We start from the raw sequence: 19,354 nt of genomic DNA on the forward strand, positions 1-19,354 counted from the left end.
TTTCTTTTCCCCCTCTCTCCTAGAGAGTGAGTAAATTTTCTGCCCGCTAATTCATCTGATAAGTGATTCACCACTGCTTTCTCAGGTTAATACTGAACATTCTGAGTACACTTGGGGTTTGGTAATATTTAGAGAAACGGCCTCTTGAGCAGCCTGAATACAGCTGGAGCATCCCCCCATGGTACTGACTAACCACCCTCTTTGAAAAGCTGTTTTCCAGCCTTGTAGAAGATAGGTGGGACTGGGAGAAGAGCTCATGTGAGAGAAAGAAAACTGCAATGTTAGGGTGTTGTTTTTTTTTTTTTTTTTTTTTTTTTTTTTTTTCTGTTAATCAACTAATTTATTTAAATTAATGTAATTTCTCTTCTAACAGAGAAGCCTGGATGAAATGTTACTTGCTTCATCCCAGGATATGGAGCATTATGCACCTGTACTGTGCCCAAAGATGTACATGGGGGGATCGACCAATAGTTTTGACTCCATATATAAACCTGTTAATAAATAACACTTTTTTCATGAAATTTTTTTGGGTGACTTTTAGCTGCCACATACTTTAAGACCCTCTCTGTGGACCATGGAGGAGGGACGTGAAGGTGGCAAAGGAGGTTTTCGCAAGGCTGGGCCTTAAAATCCCTCCTGCTGACCTGCCTGATGCTGGTGGCCACCAAACCAACCAAACCACCCCAACCCCGTGGCCCTGCTGGTGGCATGTGTGCCGCTCACAAAACGGGCGGTTTTCTTCTGCCCTTTCCTCATCAACCCCATGCTCCGATGGGCATCTCCTACGCCTTGTGGGTGCCTGGGCAGCATGAGCGGCCCAGCCAGTGATCTGGGGGGCTGCAACCATTGATCCCATCGCGAGGAGGTGTCTCACCACCTCCAAATGAGGCTGAACACCATCAAGACACTGGTTTTCTCCTGCCTCTGCTGAAAGATTTTTTTTCTCCCAGACTCTGCAGCTCGTACACGGGCAAATTCCAGGTTTGCTCCTGACTCCCAACTGTTTTCTAACTAACTACGTTGTATGTAGTTTACTACTGTTATTACCAGCCATAATAAGGTGTAAAATTATACAATTACATTTATAAAATAATAATATAATTGTTTTACTAGGGAATATTTCCATGGCAGACTACAGAAGAGGCCCAAAGGCATTTGTCTCCCCGGGTGCCCACGCTCCTGCAGGGTGGGCACGGGGGTCCCTGAGGGCCTCTGTTCAGCGGGTGATGGGTGACTGGGAAGGACACTGGTCCCACTGCAGCTGCCAGTGTCGCTCCGGCAGCGCTCCCAGTTTAGCCAGCCCTGTTGACCGGTGTCCTCTTTGCTGCTAAAGCTCCACTGAAAGTGCACAAGGAGAGTCTGCTAGCTCTTGGGACTGTGCTGGTGCCACTGTCACTGCAACAGCAACAACTTCATCAAGGAACGTCCCCAGAGGCCACCACAGTCGGGTGAGGGATTTGTCACTGCGGCATCTGCTGTGCTACAGCCCAGCAGCCTTGCTCCTTCACCCGGGGCTTACTGGCACGTTAAAATGTGGGAGAGCTGTAGAAATATCAAGTACCACAGCATGGACAAATAAGGAATATTTCAATTTAAAAAAAAAAAAAGATTCCATATGCTTGTGATCAGATGCTGGGCACAGTGAGCAAGAGCAGCTCCGCTACTCAGGTCCTGCTGCGTGTACGTGGGAGGCCACTGCACAAGAGCCCTCTGTGCTTTCCCCACCAGTTCTTTTTGGTGATTTGCCTTGAACTCAACACGCCCGTCGATTAAAAAGCTGAAGAATCAATCCCACAGCTCCTGCAGGCTCACAGTGGCTGCGCTATTGCACCAACCCCAACAGCCACGTACAGGTCTAAGCCATCGCACTATAAATATTTTTCCACCCTGGTCCCGTAGGTTAGAGGATAAGTAGGTTCAGGCTAATGGTGATTTGTGACCCAGCTTCACAAGTACTGGCGATGAGGTTAAGCCCTTTCCCGGCTGCGTGGTGCTTTCTGCAGCCTGTAATGAACTCCATACACACTAGATGGCCCCAGGAGAACGCAGCCCTGCTTGGAAATTATCACCAAAACCTCTATTTTGGATTAAAAAAAAAAAATAAAAATTGGTTACTCCAAATTCCTTCTCATGGAATTATTTAGACTGAGCTTTTCAAGGTGACCAAAAGGCAATCATCACATGTCTAACAGGGAAACCAGAGAAGAGCACTGACATTTTATACTTATACAAGAGAGATAATTAACTTTCGAGATTATTTTTTTCTCAGAGAAGACAACAGACTGGCTACAGCTATCTTTTTGTTTCCAATACCAACATGTAAGAGTGGAGATGACGTGTGTGTGGGATGACGTTCTTTCAGAGGAGAAATAGTGTCGTGGTTCTGTTCCCACGACAGAGCACCTAAGTTTGGGGAGTAGGTTTGGCGCTCGCCGTGTGCACCCTGCACAGAGCTGGGGCCTGATGGCTTGTGCACTAGGGCACCACGCACTGACAAATCACAGCTGTGAATCCGGCCCTTACTGTGCTTTTCTGCCTTGATAAATGCCATTAAAATAAAGGAGATTGAGACAGACCTCTTGAAATTAAAAAGTAACTAGGCCTGGTTAACTACTTGTAAAGGCTTGGGAACAGAAGTGGGTTTTGGCTCCATCTTCATGTTACCAACCAACCACCCACGTCTGTGGGAATCCCTGCAGCTGATGAATAAATGCCAAGAGTGGTCCCGGGGGTAATTTTTAACACTTCGACAGAGGCTATGAACCATCCTACTTGTCTTCTTTAGGGCCGGGTCGCCAGCAGGATTTATTTCTGCGTCAAGGAAGATTACACCTAATAGGATTTGCTTCTTGGAGACGGTTGGCATGTTTGGTGCAAACCCTGCACACTGCTTTCTTAAAGGAGAATATGGACCCTATTTGTCATATTTTCCTTCTACTTCTGGTCTTCCACAAGATAAACCCATCTGTTTTGTCTTGTGTCACAGGATGCTCATGTTCTCAAGACAGCTATGGAAGGTAAGAACGCTACTTACCTTAGTTATAGCCCCAGCGAAGCAGCTTGGAGCGTCCCAATATATATTTGCTGATGATGGGAGCACCAAAACCAACAGCTGGCCACACGGTATGCCTGCTCTAATACTTGAAGAGTACTAGCTTGAGCATAGAACGAGATTTCCCTGAGATATGTCATTGCATATGTAGCACTTAATTGTATTCTTTGTGGGAAAATGGGTGTAAAACCCAGGGAAGGGTGGCTGTATGGCTTATGTGTGCCCTGTATACAATAACTTATAATTATTCAAGTGCTTGTAGATCTGTATAGGGAAGGAGTTTGTTAGCCACCAACACTGTGTGTGACCCAGAGAATTTTCTGGCTTCCTCCTTAGGAGTCTGCTCTGCATGTCTGCACTGCTGAGGCAGATCCCTACAGACATCCCTCAGGACATCCGGAAAATTAGAATAGAAAATTCTCACCTAACAGAATTGCCTCGCGGGTCTTTTGAGAACGTTAGTGCCTTGGAGTATCTCTGGCTTAATTTTAACAACATCACAGTGATGCACATCAAGAGCCTGGAGTATCTGCCAGCTCTGAAGGAGCTGCGCTTGCAAGGGAACAAGTTAAGCTCGGTGCCATGGACAGCATTTCAGGACAGCCCTGCTCTGAAAATCCTGGATCTGAAGCACAACCGGCTGGATGTCCTTCCCGAACACGCGCTCCGCTACCTGCCCAACCTGACCTATTTAGATCTATCCTCAAATCAGCTTACTGTCATATCCAGGGATGTCTTCTCCAGCTGGCCTGTCTACCAGAGGAGCCAGAGGGCGGAGGGGCAGACGGAAGCTATTTCCACCACTGTCCTGGCCCTTCATGACAACCCCTGGATTTGCGACTGTCGCCTGCGGGGATTTGTCCAGTTCATCAAGTCGGTCGGCCCCGCCATTATCCTGATGAATCCCTATTTAACTTGCTCAAGCCCGAAATTCAGGGCAGGGAAGTTTTTTCATGAAGTGGAGCTCAACAGCTGCATGAAGCCCCTGACCTCAGCCCTTGACACCAACATGACAGTCCCTGTGGGGCTGAACGTCACCCTGACCTGCTTCGTGCAAGCCAGCCCTTCCCCGGCTGTCTGGTGGAACTATGCACTCAAACTTTTAAGGGCATTTAATGGTAAGAAAAGTTTTTTCTTTTTCTTTTTTTTTTTTTTTTTCATTAAAAATTTATGTTCTGTTATTCTACTTATGTAGGTCTTCAGGCCATCACAGTCACCACACCAGTTCTCAGCCCCTTTAGAGCATCACAGTTATTGTGGTGGCAATAATCCAAATAATCTTAATCATCCTACGTGTCTAAGCATGTCTGAGCACGAGAAGAGCTGCTTCACACAGGATAGCAGTCAAAGATGAAAGGAGTGTGGCCTCATTTTTACACAATTATTTTATGTGCGGATTTTTAGTAGTAGCTCTTCGTCATGACACACGATGTAAGAACTGTTAATAGTACATCAGTCAAGAACTATTAATACTACATCAGTCATACACGTATAATAAATATGTAGTTATGTAGACGTGTAAATATTTACACTATATATTATATACTACATATATATGCACACACTCATATGTCCGTGTGTGTTTGTAGGAGCACAAAACCCACAAAACCTTGCAGCCTTGTTGCCTGTGTCCATTCATGTTCTACAACCAAAACAGAGGTGGTTGCTTTGCTTATTTATGTTCTTTATTGAACATAAATAATATGAGGCCTTTCCCTCTTCCTCCCCATCCAGCTCGGCTCTTTCATGATCTCCCTCACATTTATTTTTCGCTAACAGCCTTCACCAGGACAAGTTGCTATTTTTATCAGGTGCATATGGGCACCGCCTGGGTTACGTGTGTTCCTAATAAGCCAGGTAGCTAAACAGGACAGCATCAGCCCTCCATCCTGGATGGTGTTTGCTTTAATTGCTGCCTTACAGCAGCACTTGGGCAGCTCTCCACAAGCACCTGCAGGATTAACTACATAGAGGCTCTTCCCAACCCCAGAGTCGTGCTCCCTGTTTGGGTAACAACAGGGGGGTTCATACTATCCTTAAAGCTGCATCTTCCTTCCACCCCAAAATTCCTGGCTCCACACACATTTTTGGCCCAAGCTGACATTTTTCTGCACTCGGGGGTGTGCAGAATGCAGCTGTGCCTCCTGCACCTCAGTGGCTCTCCGCGCCGTGCCCTGACCTGAGGATGCTGATGGCAGAGGGCACAGTCCGGGCCCCTCTTCCTCTTTCCTCGGGCAGGGCAGGTCCTGCCTGGCCCCATCCACACCAGAGCGGTCCCGGGGCTGCCCCGGGGCGCGGCGGGTCCCTGCCCACGGAGGCAGGAGAGGCTCCCGCCGGCTGACACTCTCCCCTGTGCCCGCAGTGTCCACGCAGCCCATCAGCGAGGAGACGGTCCGCTCGGAGCTGCTGATCCCGGCAGCACGGCCGGCGGACGCCGGCACCTACACCTGCACGGCTGCCAACTTCCTGGGCAACTCCTCGGCGGCCATCGCCCTCCGCGTGGGCGCTCCGCGGGCACCCACCACCCCCCCGGGCTGGGCCGCCGTCGCCCCCGCCGAGCCGGGCGCCCACGTGGAAGTGCGCATCGCCAAGCAGACGGTCTACGGCATCACCCTGGAGTGGTTTGCGGCGGCGGCGGAGCCGGGGGAGACCTGGTACACCCTCCTGGTGGGCCGCTACGACGCCGCCCGGAAGGACACCATCTACATCGGCCCCGGCGTCAACACCTACTCGGTGACGGACCTGCTGCCTGCCACCAAGTACGAGGTCTGCGTGGCCGTGCGCAACCAGGCCCCTCGCAAGGGCCAGTGCGTCATCTTCGTCACAGGCAGCGACATCAGCCAGCTGGAGCAGCGCGAGAAGCTCATCCACATCGTGGTCATCGTCTGCGCCATGGTGCTGGCCGTGCCCGCGGGCATGTACGCCTGCACGGCCGAGGCCCGCCCCGGCTGCCTGGGCCGCTGTCCCGGCGCCTGCCCCCGGCGCCGCCGCGGGGGCCAAGAGCAGGCGGCGGGCAGCAAGGAGAGCACTCTGGACAGCCTGCCCGCCGGCAGCCAGGACGGGCTCTGCCACCCCCAGGGCGGCCGCGGAGCCCAGCAGCCCCCAGAGCACGAGGAGCCGGACAAGGCCCGGCCGCCCCACAGGAACAGCGCGGACCTCTACTAGCCCAGCCCTGCCCGGCGGCGCCTTCGCAGACGCCCTGGAGCCGCAGCACGTGCTGGCACAAGGAAGGTTCCGCGCTTCAGGGACTCGGGGCACGGCAGGGCACGTGTCTGGGACAGCAGCAGGCTTGGGGAGCCCTGGGAGCGGGGGGGTAAGGGTGTGGGTGTCTGGCTGCAAGCATGGAGCCCAGGCTGCCTCTGCACCACTGTCACGGAGCCACACACAGACACACAAGAAACCAAGCTTTAACAAAAACCCTCCAAACCCAATAGCAAGGTATGCGGCAAAAGGCCAAAGGTCTCCCCTCGTTCCCTCACACAGGCATGTGTTTTGCCAGTTATCAGGCCGAGCCTAAAGGACACAGCCAGCATCAAGATGATCCAATAACCAGATTGTATTTGACACAAAAGGGTCAGCACATGGGTGAGCGCTGGGGGTACGGACAAGTCAGTCAGGTTATACATAATGGACATCAATCCCACTGCCCCCAACAACGACACCGCAGGACCAGCAGTGGGTGGGGTAAATGGTGACATGCATCTCCCAGAGAAGGGACGGGAGACAACCGGGTCAACAAGCCCAACACATCAGACCAAGGCAGCCACACACTGAATCTCCGCACAGCCCGCGTTTACAGAAGCCAGACCTGCCTGGAGCCCAGCCCAGGGAGGCGGGAGGCCCTTCCCCAGCAGGGAACTCTGCCCAGGGCGTCCCCCTCACACACAGACACTGCCCCTCCTGCCAGGGGTCCCGGCTGTTCTCCCTGCGCGGGACACCTGACCTTGGGTTACTGACTGCGGGACCCCTGGGGCTCCTTTACCCCATGGCTCTGTCTGCCAGGCCAGAGCACCCTGGGGGGAGCCTAAAGGGAACCTCACCCCCCTTTGGGAAGGGCTGGGGGAGTCACCCCGATGTCAGCCTGAATTGGGGGCCTGGGGTTGAAACCCCGGCATTTCAGCATGTCTTTATTTCTTTGTTTTTCCCAGGCGGGGGTGAGGGGGGATGGTTGTCTGTCGCTCTGCCCTGTGCCCTGCTCGGCTTCTCCTGTGAGCTGCTCCCGGAGCCGGGGCAGGGCTGGGCTCAGAACCACCAACAAACAGTAGTTTGGAAGGATTGGGTCAACACGATTGAGCTATTTTGTTTCTTTTGAAGAAAAACTTTTTTTTTTTTTTTTTTTTGATCAGTGGTGTTGGGTGTTGGTTTTGGGGGTGGGGTTGCTTTTTGTTTGTTTTGCTTGGTTTTGGTGTTTTTTTTATTCTTACTCCTTCTTAAAGTTTACACAGCCCTCAGAGGTTCACAACCTCAGTTGTACCACAAAGAGGGGACCTGCGAGTGCTCACTGAACTCCAGCGTAACGTGGCCACAGCACGGGGGCTGTGGTTTCGAGTTGGTTTGGGCGGGGGTTTTGTACTGTGGGGAAGGGTGGGGGGGCTTTTACTTGTGTCCAAACATGTCTTAGAGGACCATTTTGGTTTCATTCTAACAAACACCTCCCCCCTCGCCATCCCCCCCCTCCCAACAGCTATTGCTACACACTGTTGTGTTAACATCTTCTTTTTGAAGTTAGGAACGAGAGAAAAATGGTGAAAAATGAACAGTTTGTCTTTTGCAGGCAAACACTCAACTTCCAGCCCTTCCACCCTCCCCACCACTCGTCTGCTCTTCCCCAGGATGGTGCCGTGGCTGCGGGGTGACGCAGGGAGTGACGGGGATGCTCAGCCTGAACCAGGCGGGTGGGGCAAGCGTCCAGGGGCAGAGAGGGTGGTGGAGCCGGGGTTTGGGAGTCGAATGCGCAAACCAGGCATCTGCCCCATGTGCATACAGGCCACCTGCCCACCCCGATGCTTTGAAACCAAAGCTTGCCTTCTTTTTAGAGGCAAAACCCCCCAAATATGCGTGTAAAAGCAACCAGCCCCCCTCACAGAGCAGCTCACGCTGCGTTTCCTGGGGGTCTGAGAACACACGATTAACTTTTCTGGTTTGGCCTCGTGCTTTCCAGCACAATGAAAAGGCATGGGGATAGACCCACAGCCCTCGTCACAGGTGTTGTTACAGACCGCCTCAGAAAGAAAAAAACTAGAGTAGAAACCTCAGCAGTAAGCAGAGATAAAGCCTAACGTGAGCTTCACTACATGGCAGTTTGGCTTCCTACTTGTAGTTTGGTTTTTGCCGTGTGTTCCAGACCCCCCGTTTCCCCCCCCAGCGCCGAGGTCACTGCGCAGCTTCTGAACTGACCTGGTTGATCCGTGCTGACTGTTGGTGTTACACTTCAAGGGACTTCCTAGTCTTGTCAGTCTTTTAGCTTTGAAGTAATAAACACGATGGATTTTTAGAAGACGCAGATGTCCTCTGCTTCATTTCTATTCTTTCACAGTTAGAAATTGCAAAGAAACCTGAACGCCGAGCAGCTCTGGGGCTTGGCAGCAGGGATGGGGAGGTTGGGAGGTTGCAGCACGTGTGACAGGGCTCTGCAGGGGTGAGGAGAGGGCAAAACCAGCCAAGTGGGGAAAGAACCTTGTCTTGGAGAAGCCCCTGGGGAGCTGGGCATATGGGGTCAGGCATGAGCCAGTGCTGGCTGGGGACCAGCACGGGGCTGTGGGCGAGGGGGAGTGAAAACAATCCAGTGCTTCTCCCACACCGGTCAACACAGAGCGACAACGGCAAACCAGAGACTGTAGGGAGAGCTGCGGAATCACAGCGAGGAAACAGCCCGGGAAAGACAAAACATCCCATCACCATGCGTAGCAAGGTGATAATAAACCGGTACCCAGTGAGCACTGGCATCAGACTAAACCTGCTGCCTCTCCAGGAGCCTGCCTGACCCCGAGGCCGTGCTGCGGGGCTGCAGAGCTCAAAGGGTGCTCAGCCAGGGGCTTCTCTGCAACCCTGCCTGTCCCTGTCCCGCGGCATCCCGCTTCTCCCCTCGTCTCCTTCCAGGGTGGCGCCACCCAAAACCCACACAGCCTGACTTGCAGCCCACCGAGGGGGCCATTTCCTTGCCCTAGACACCTGTCTGGCTGCCTGTGCCCGCGCGGTCACGTACCAAGCAATGACGAGGCATCGTTGCCAGCAGAAGCACACCATGCACAGAAGCACCTCTGGAATTTTTTAATTTTTATTTATTAAAAAAAACCCCTGAAGTTGGAAATACAGAGTAACCAGAAAAAAGTCTCACAACATAGTAATAAAACATCTTTACTCCCTCTTAAATATAATCTCTAAGACTATAAACCTATAATTCCTGTTAAATCTCACTTAATTGAACGGTCTTTATAGGCTTTCTTCTTTGGAGAGTGAACACTGAATACTGGCTTCAACACAACAACGGGAAAACGGGAGTACGGGGAACAAATCATGAACTTCTGGTACCTCGGGAAACACCTGCAGAACCTGGCGGAGACACAACCTGCAAGGGCAGCAGGAGCAGGGCCAGGGGCTGCGCGGTCCCTCCCACCGCCCCGTGGCTGGAGGACAAGGGTGAGGTGACTCCACACAATGTGCCAGCCTGGGCCTCACGCCACGAGGTCCCAGGAGGGATAAACAAGACAAGTGTGGAGAAAATGAGCGATGTGGCAGGAGAGGCTCTGGGAGCAGCACTGCTGCCACAGTCCCCGGATGGGACCCTCCTGCACCTCTTGGCTACATCTCCTGGATCAGCCAGGGTTCGTGGTGACAGGAGCCGCAGTCACCTTCTGGCTTCTGGGTGGATTGAACTGGAGTTAAAAAATACGGGATTTTCCATGTCAGTGGCTAACTTCTTATTCAACCAGCTAAGGGCTAAGCTGATGAACTCTTGGTGCAAACAAAGGGAATTAGACCAGCTAACAGGGTGAGAAAAGAGCCCCTGAGGGGCAGGTCTGCTGGTCCAGCTGAACTGACAGGTGGAGCCTCACAAAGCCCCTGAATTAACGCAGTATCCCATCCTGTAGGGTTTGCTCCCCACCTTGGTGTTCACGGTGCTGATCCAGCCCAGCACATCTGCCCCGCGGGGCCGGAGCTCAGGCTCAGGGTGCAGGGTGCTGCTCCCCGGCCAGCCTGGCACATGCTGCCGTCTCCCCAAGGGGTGGGAACAGCCAGGCCCGGCTGAGAAACGCCTCCTCCCAAACAAATGCGAGGGAGAAACTGTGGGGTAGATCCAGTGAAAAAAAGTGCTCTGCCTTCAGTGCCTTGGTATTGTCACATAACAGGAAAAGAAGTGTCGGTTGCCCCCCCCCCCCCCTTAACTGTTGCATAATTCACTCAGAAATACTGATAGGACAGACTAGAATATTTTAGGAAACTTCCTTTTGTGCTCACCAGTCCCTGGAGCAAGCCAGAAGTGGTGAAATCACTCCCCGGCCCCGTCTGCTAGCAGTGTGCAAACCAAATGATGTGTCCAGACACTTCCCCGACCAACATCTGTGACTTTCCAGCACTCGTCTATATTTTTCACTTATCATTTTTCTCCTGGTTTTACCCTGTTGCTTTAAACGTGTCCTTCTCCTGCTGGCTCCCTCCCCGCTGGAGGCAGCGGTGTCGGGAGGGGCAGTTCGGGGTGAGTGCTGCGCTTCAGCTTCCACTCGCCTGTCCCAGCTGGCGTAGGGGAGGCCGAGGTGCCCCCCCACCCCTGACCAGCAGGCAAGTCCAGGGCAGAAGCAAAGCAGAGCATCACGTCAACGTACTCTGGCAAAACCCAGTGTAAGCTTCAGGAAAATGAAGACCTTCTCCAAGCCTGCCCGCTTACCTTTAGGGAATGAAGGTACCTGGCCATGAGCACATGGCCCCGCTGGCCGTAGCCACGCGCGTCGTGCCCCTGCGTGGTGCCCTCTCGCCACGTGCAGTGTCACTGCTGCGGGACACTGGCACATGGATGCAGTGCTGGTGCCACGGCCAGGCCAGCGCCCTGGCAAGCGGGTCCGGGTTCAAACGGAGAGGCTTGTGGGCACCCAAACCGGGTCAGAAGTGGCATAACCCAGCGCCTCGCTGCAGAGCGCCTTGTGTGACAGTCAGGGTTCTGGGTAGGGACCTCCAAAACCTCGGGTTGCCAGGGGGCGACCTGAATCCCCGTTCCCCCGGGGAGACTGTGGCTGGATGAGGTGCCGGGACACGAGCTGAGGGAGCCGCAGCCACCGCTGAAGTCGGACCGCAGCGTGTGCCGTGGGAGCCGCGGCTCCGGAGCACGAAACACCTGCAGAGCTGAGGGGTGGCTGCTGCAGCAGGACGCGGCTCGCAGGTCACAGGGTGCTGACAGACACGGGGGACACCACAGCATATAAATATCTCCATGCTCAGCCACAATCCGCTGTCTCTAGGGGCTTCCAGGAGCATCTAGATGTGGGGCTCACCGACAGCTGCGTTCCTCTTCTCAAACTTCATTTTGAGCTCCGACACGAGGGCGTTGTGGACGCTGCTGTGCCCCCTTTTCTTCAGCTGCTTGTTTATGAACTTGGGAGTGATGGAGCCAGACACGGTTGGCACCTGCCACCCTGGGCCATCCCTCCGGGGAGCCAGGGAGGGGGGTGGCGGGGGCAAGGGGGCGGTCGGTGGCAGTGGGGCAAATTGGGCATTGTTGTTGCTGTTCTCGTTGTGCAGGCTCTTGTTATCATCCTCAACAACAAACTTTGCAGCATTGTTGGGCCTCCTGAGCTTCAGCCACTCCATCCTGACTGCCCGGGACTGTGGAGTCTGTCTCTTTTTTATGATCCTGCGTATTGGGGTGATTTTGTTGGACCGCTTGTTGCGCCAGAACATGGCAGTGGAGATGATGATAGTTATCAGCACCATTATGCCCATGACACCAGCTAGCACTCCTAAGGCTTTCATGGGGTTATCTTTAGTTTGCATCAAAAAGGCGGCCATAGGCCCTTTGTGAAGAGTCTGTAAAAGAGTACAAAGAAAACACGTGACTTACTCTATGGGACAGACAGCGACCCAGAAATTTCATTTGTCCAAAATATGTAACAGGCAGGGCTGACTAATGGGAGTTGTCTCTAAAAAAAAAGAGACGCTCAAAGACCCAGTCCAGGTTTGGAGAATTTAGATGGAGCAGGAGACTGGGCAAGAACTGTGAAATGGAAGACTGTCCAACATACAGAAGTATTACCACCGAATTGGGAGAGATTCCTGCACGTCCCCATAGTGTTTGTTTAACTTGCAAGGACTGAGCAGGAAAATAATTGGCTCCAGGATCTGCAGCTGTATTGTTACACTACATTTCATAGTTAATACTAGTGTGGAACCTAAACAGAAGTTTATTAGCAGAAAGCAATCTTTCAAAAACAGTTGCAGGTGATATGGTGATGCAGTTTATAGGACTGAGCACGGCATTGAAAAGATTATCAGAAAACTTCACTTTATAAAATTACAGTTACAAAAGAGTAGTTGGCAGGTATGTGCTACGTTCTGTTTTCAAGTACTCTTTTACAGACATAACAAAACTCTTTGAGGTAGGGGAGATGAGTAGAGCTAAAGAGCTTTGTTTTTAGAAATAAACAATAACATAAGCTACATATGGCATATTAAGGACAAATGAATGGCCAGTTGACTTTGCAGCTTATCATGCTGTGCGTTTCGGAGGTCCCCGTGTAATTTTGCGGATTTTGCCCTGCGGGTGGAGCCTGGATCTTTTCACACTTTTCCAATACATGATGGTGGAGATCACCATTGTTACAGAAATGGTGGAAAGGACGCCACTCATGCAAATTCCAAATATTGTCCACGGATGCTTCTTGAGGCCTAAAATATAGGATTTTACCCTGGACTTGATCTGGAAATATCAAAAATAAGAGAAACGGTCAACCCTCACATGGTTATATTTGAAAGAGGCCAGTATCTATTATAAATACAGCTAGGGAACTAGGGTGAAATGCCTGCAGGATAGAGAGCTTATAAAATAAAGGGAGCTAAGTGTTGAGGAGAGGAGACAGTTGCAATGACATTGAACTGAACCCAGAAACACTACAAGAGGTTAGGAAGCGTGTATAGACATCTGGCTGATCAGGGAATAAAGGCACAGAGGTCACCCTTATTCACAGCATGGCCGTCCACCCTTGGACTACGTTTCCAAGAGAAGTTCGTAACGAATACAACCTCTGCTACGGTCTCTGGACAGGCAGCAGTGCTGTGCAAGGCCAGGAGATCCTTCAGAAACGGCACATTCACGAGGTTTGTTTACCAAGAGCTGATCATAAGCCACGTGTGGCTGCAGAGTCACAGGGCTACCCCCTCTGCCCCACTGGCCTCAGCACCAGGAGGGAATCATCACCCGAAGTCTGCATGTCTGGTAACAGGTTATCTGCATTTTAGTTAGCAGTCTGAACTCCCAGCCTTTAGTCAATGGGGAGACACGGGCACCTCCAGAGTAGTAGTCACCACATGCTAAAATAGGTATCAAAGGCAGTGAGTATAAGGAGAGCCTTGTGACTAGCTTGGACTCGAACCTCTGACTTTTAGACATATCAAACAGATTTCCCTGTATGGCTCTGAACTAGGATGCTCATCTCTATCCTCCCCGGTCTGTGGAGGAAGGTGACTAAGAGTCTCTGAAGCCAAAGGATGCTTCAGAGTGCCTTTTGTCATTCAGCACACAGGGACACTATTTTTAAATCACACGCCTAAACTTAAAGAATGTAAATTCATTAATAAACCCCACAGCGTCTTCACTTCTGCGTGTTCACAACCTATCTCAAACATACTATCCAAGCCTACCCTTCCCCTACCCTGAATGTTCCTACTGCCACGGAGAAATGGGTGAAGAAACACTGTTGAAACTCATGGACCGTGTTACCTCACTGGTAGTTACCAATTTTAATCATTATGTTGTGCAAAGAGTTTTTCCATTATTTAATTAGGAAGGGACCTGAGCTAGAAACCAAAAGCAGAGCAGCCATGACTTTGGTGGAGCTTGGTTTCACATCAGCTTTCCTGCTCTGCATTACACGGATTTTGTCTACTTAAATCCCATCAGATGACAGAAATTCTGCCCTGGTTTACTTAACTTCATGCGAAAGGCTGATGAATTGTCAGATAAACCCTGCTAACTAGTACATGACATGGAATGAGTCCACTTACTACGAGTGTTGTCAAGATCTATTTTGTAGTGAGACACTGATGGATAAATAGTATAGGACCAACACAAGAAGATGACATATACTTCAGAAGATGCTATAGCTCAGTAATAATTATTTGACCAGCTATTTGAAAACCTTGAATAAATGGGATTAGACAGAAGCACATGTTGCTGTTGCCAGTGTACAACAGTTGCAGGGGTAAGAACTGATGGAAATCATATGGGGAGTTTCAGAATTTGGCTTCATTCAACTCCCCCTTGTCTCACCGCGTTTGGCACGTGGTGTTCAGGTGTTCACAGGTGTTCGGAGCTTCCAGTCACAAAGAGGTGATTAATACCAAAACTAAACCCATTAATATTTAGCTGGTTCGGCCAGGATTCTAGTTGCTGGGCCTGTCCTATACAAAGCTTTGCCTAGAGTGACCCTTGGATACCAAGTTTTCTGTAGTGTCTGCATAAAAACATAAAGCATTTTGTAAGCATATGGCGAGAATTTCTGTTTGTCATGGCCGTGGCACTCACAGGATAAAGAATAACTTGCAAACCAAATCTGCAATGTCATCATCTTAGGCAGCCTGGTAAGTGCATTTGTCACCAAAAAGCTTTGCAACCTTGTCTGTGCCACGGCCCAGCCCGTTAACACACAGACCAGGTCTGAGAGGTCTGAGCACCCTCTGTCTGGGAGCACCTGGGCACCCACGTTTAAGCAGTTTGGCCCTGCACGTTCAAAACACTTCCCAGTCCTTGTGCTGCTTACCAACAGCGCCTCGGAACTGGGCCAACAAGCAGTACTACTTTGTCATTGATGCAGCTTCCTCCTAAGGGACATGCTGTATTCTGGAGAGTACTGAGTTTTCCCCTACACGTAAAACAAAAGCATCCGCACAATGAAATGAAATCTGGTATGGGAAACGTTGTCATAGCTCTGTGGGAAGAACCTGGAGGAAACACTCTCTTTCTTAATAGCCATCAAAGGAGTTAAAATGCCACTGCTCACAAAAGATAATGCTCTGCTGGGTTGTTTTTTTTTTTTCTGCAACTTCACAGAGAGGGTTGGGGACACTTAGGGGGTTACAGCACCACGTCAGAAGTTTGGAAGTAGCTCAGCTGGTCATACTGCCTTCGGAAAGGAGAAGTCCAATCCTGGGACAAGAGTGCAATTAAAAGATTAAAGCAACTGTTTGGATTAAAAGATGTCATCACCTATTTTCTATTGAATGGGCATGCATGGTCCCTTGCAGAATCCCTGTGACTGTCTGTCCCCTGCAGAGAAGCTCCTCAGCCCAAGGCCTGTGGGATGCTGAAGTGTGCAGCAGTCACTGGGACTCACTGTCACCACTAACACTGGCACATCCCTTTGAAACCAGTTTCCTAAGACCCAGCACTGTGAAGTTTAAGTGCAGACAGATGCTTTCAGGCTGTGACCTGAATGGCAGGATGTGGAAAACACCCCTCTGTAGCACGTGGGGCTTATTCTTGCCATCCTTCCTCCACAGTGGCTTCCTTCTCCAAAATCTGAGTTTTCCGAAGAAGATGCCCGTGTCCCTCTTTGCTACTGAAACGGTGACTCACGTCCTTTGTTTCTGTCTCTTCTGCCATGACAGTTTGCAGCGTGCACATACCCGCACCTGCTGGCAGCTTCCCAAGAGCCTTTCCTAGCGCAGGGGTTGCAGTGAGCAGGACAAGCGGGTGATGCAGCCAGAAGCTGGACCCAGCAGGAGTGTGTGGCTGAGCTGTTCCACCACGAGACCAGCTGGGGCTCACCAGCTATATTTAGAAGCCTAAGTAAGCAGCAAAGCTGTTAAGAGCCCAAGCTACCACAGATTATAGACAACTCAGGCTGTGTCGACTTGGGCAAACGGATCTGTACAATGAACTAGCTGGGTCTGAGGAGCCACTTCCACATATTCGACATTTCTGGGGTTTTGTTTCAGATTTTTCTAGCTGCGTTGAAAGGACAGACTGCCTGCCAGCGCCAAAGCGCGCCAAGGTGGGCTCCCCAAACACGTTTTCGTCTGCAAGAAGTCCACTTCGTGTGCTTGGAGCTGTCTGGGACACGAGCCATGCCAAGTATGTGGGGATGGTCAGAAGATTTGCTTCAGAAGTAACTCCTGGCCTGGGGCAGAACACACGATGCCTCCCTCCAGTGCTTGTCCCAAAGAGCAGTGCTATCACCATCGCTGAAGGCTGCATTCGCTTTGCACACAAACACCAGCATGGAGCAAGACTTCTCAAATCAAACCAACCTTCTCTGAACAATTTTTTTCATGGTCCATGTAACTGTGAAAAGAACAGGCTAAGTGCTCTGCAGATATGGCAGAGGATGTTTAGTGCTATCAGCAACCACAGTTCCCATGGCTGCAGAGTTAGTATGAGAGAGGAGGAGTATCCACATTAATTCAGAGAAGGTATTTGTTGAACCTTTCAATTAGGAGAATCTAAAACTGAGACTCGCCAGGTATATTTAGAAGTCTAAATGGGTGGCCAAAGCTATTAAGAAACACAGATTATGGTGTCTAAATGTGGACTTGAAGTCCATGAAGAGGTGTAAATAAACACCCCCATATATTTGCAGAACCTCAGTGGAGTCATGACGAGGCAGAGGGACCCACCCATCAGGTCAGCCTTCAGGATCAGGAGTGGGAATCAGATTTCTGTGAAAAGCTTGGGCAGCAGGAATAGATTTTTGAGGAAGACATAAGGCTGAAAAAAAGAATGTTTTTTCCAGCATATGTTTCTTATTCTGTTGAGAAAGGATCAGAGATTAACAGACGCCACTCAATACCAATTTCCATAAACCCAGACTCGGTTAAATTAAAAGGCCTCTGGAATTTTTTATCATTGTATTATTCCAAGAGCAAAAGGTCCTTTTGATGTGCAATACTGCTGAACTTAGCCACAAGGCATCTATCTCGAAGGGCACAGCCTTGTGCTAATTGCAATGGTAAATGTTAATCAGAAAATATGCCTGTTTAATTACTTAGTGTGATTAACACTGCAGGAAACCTCTAGAGGATGCATTCAGAAATATCCTCCTTATCCAAAATCAGTAGTACACAAATGCCCACCAAACAGCTAACTAAAAGAGACTTCGTACAGCTGGAGCACAGAGGGATGAAACGCACATTTGTAACCGCCTCGGAGAGAGGGCGAGTGTGAGCACAATCCCCTACACCCAGAGAATGTTTTCTCCACAGAGTGTTAGCAGGGACTGTGCTGTCCCTGGGACACAGGGAGTCACCAAGGGCTTTGTCCACTGGCACTGCTCGTCACTCACATGCAGGCTGAAATGTGACAGTGGTTTAGCAAGGAGATGTGATGCTCTTAGATAAAAAAATCCCGACCCAGATCCTTGCAAGCAATGGAAGAGGTAATGGAGAAATGTGCAAAAGCTCATGGAGGATGCGACGTCAGATTAGTCGTGCAGGTCCTGCTGAAAAAATCTATTCAAGTGAAGAAAGAAGATGCTGTTGCTATCTCAGGCTCTGCACTGGGACTCGATATCAAGCAGAGCATGGGAAGAAAGGAAAAACTGCATGAGAGGAATCTGTGTCTCCACCTCTCTGCTTCCCCTTTAGACTTTATTGGGAGGGGCACTCCCCCTCTTTGTGCCAAATCTGTACCCCTGGAGGGGCAGAAAAGGAAGCAGAGAGGGGACTTCATACGAAACACCTTCCTTCATCAGGTGCTGATGTTGCTTCCAGCACTAGAACAAAATCCAGGAAACTTTATCCCAAAGCATCAGCTGCTCTTTCCCTTCCATTCCTTCATGAGCCGGATCAGGCACACACCTCTGCCCTAGCAAAGCAAGTGTGGGGCACCCTCCCTCCCCTCCACACCGCTCGGCCCTGGCAGAGAGGCCACCAGCTCATCTGGAAGGGGAGGGAAAGCTGGAGGGTAGGTGCTGCGGGCCAACAGGGGGGCCAGTGCCTGAGGCCACCTGGTGCCACCCATTCCTGAAACGGGCACCCTGGAGAATCCCAGCAGCAGGGCAGGGAGGGCGGGTGCTCCACTGTTAGCTGCGGGCAGCAATTCTTATTTTTTTGTATAAAACCATGTGAAATCGTATTTCCATGGGAAATCCAAGCGTTACAGAGTGCTATCAGTCAGAATGGGCAAACCTCCGGGTTTATGGCAGAGGCCAGCAGGCGCAGTGCCCCGGTCCCCCGGGGCAGAGCCTCGCCCAGCCCCGCGGTGTGCACAGAGGTGTCCCAGGGCCCACAGGGGCTAGGCAGCCCCCCGGCCCAGCCCCACGCCCCAGCCCCTCTGCCAGGGCAGACCCGGCCCTCGGGCAGTGCGGGGCGGGCAGGCACTGCCCCAGAGCCCGGAGTCACTCCTCTGCTGCTGGCGGCCAAGGTGACCTTGGGGATGTGCACAAGTGTTCTCTGCAGACCCCTCTGGGCTCCCAGCAGGCTCTGCACTGCACACAGAAACACACACATAAACGCACCTGATAGGGAGTATCAGGGGAAGAGAGGAGATGGAAAAAGCAGAGGAAGATTGCAAAAGATAAAGGAGCAGCGGGCGCATTCTGGCCCAACGAAAAGGCCAGCTGCTGTCTTGTAGGAAAAGATTTGCATCTTGGCCCAGTACGTGTGTGGTCCAGGCTGTCAGGCTAATGATGTGTTTCTCATCTACTTTAAAGCCCATTTCCTCCCTGCTGGTACCTACTTAAAGGCATGGCAAGGCACTTAGAATAAATAAGAACCACACAAGCATGTGCTGCTCACCACAGACTGCTGCTTGTTCTGTGGCCGATGTGAGTGTTGGACTAACAGGAAACTCTCACCCTACCTCTGCTATCGTTTGGTGTCTTGTTCTGTCTGCTAATAACACTCCGATGGTTAAACCCACATCCAGAATTCTATGTACTTTAAAGCATTTTTATAAAGTTTTCTCACTTTTCCTATGTCGCCTATGTCGACCTGCAAAACTGGTCTGATGTATTTCACTCTGGCCCCAGCTACTTCCCACTCACTTTCTGTAGGGAAAAGTATTGTTTTCTTTTCCTGAATGAAAACAAAAAAGCAGAAATTTAGCAGTCAGGATTTACCTTTCCTCTCAGGAATCTATAGTCCTTAATTTGCATCTAT

The 19,354-nt window shown here is 50.9% G+C and overlaps 2 protein-coding genes across 4 annotated transcripts in view; one reads left to right on the forward strand and one right to left on the reverse strand.

Annotated features, from left to right (window-relative positions):
- Positions 1-2,850: 2,850 nt before the first annotated feature.
- On the forward strand, positions 2,851-8,546 carry LRIT2 (leucine rich repeat, Ig-like and transmembrane domains 2). The gene is made up of 3 exons (XM_074924419.1): positions 2,851-3,017; positions 3,389-4,170; positions 5,415-8,546. Exons 1-3 carry the CDS (start codon positions 2,908-2,910, stop codon positions 6,215-6,217), a joined length of 1,695 nt encoding a protein of 564 aa, XP_074780520.1. The 5' UTR covers positions 2,851-2,907; the 3' UTR covers positions 6,218-8,546.
- A 767-nt stretch (positions 8,547-9,313) lies between these two features.
- CDHR1 (cadherin related family member 1) overlaps positions 9,314-19,354 on the reverse strand; it is a 48,685-nt gene continuing 38,644 nt past the window's right edge. For 2 of the 3 annotated variants that reach the window (XM_074924429.1, XM_074924430.1), the window contains exon 17: positions 9,314-12,070. In XM_074924429.1, coding sequence (XP_074780530.1) covers positions 11,522-12,070 — 549 coding nt within the window. In that variant the 3' untranslated portion in view covers positions 9,314-11,521. Of the gene's footprint in view, positions 12,960-19,354 lie in introns of all 3 variants that reach the window. The other variant, XM_074924431.1, reaches the window with a different exon arrangement.

This window comes from Athene noctua, chromosome 21 (assembly GCF_965140245.1).
Source record: "Athene noctua chromosome 21, bAthNoc1.hap1.1, whole genome shotgun sequence".
Lineage (NCBI taxonomy): Eukaryota > Metazoa > Chordata > Aves > Strigiformes > Strigidae > Athene > Athene noctua.

Bases quoted from the DNA above. Each gene is read 5' to 3' on its own strand.
- LRIT2 (XM_074924419.1), top strand. From the start codon at position 2,908: ATGGACCCTATTTGTCATATTTTCCTTCTACTTCTGGTCTTCCACAAG. The intron at 3,018-3,388 runs GTAAGAACGCTA...CTTCCTCCTTAG, and splicing joins TCTCAAGACAGCTATGGAAG to GAGTCTGCTCTGCATGTCTG. The intron at 4,171-5,414 runs GTAAGAAAAGTT...CTGTGCCCGCAG, and splicing joins ACTTTTAAGGGCATTTAATG to TGTCCACGCAGCCCATCAGC.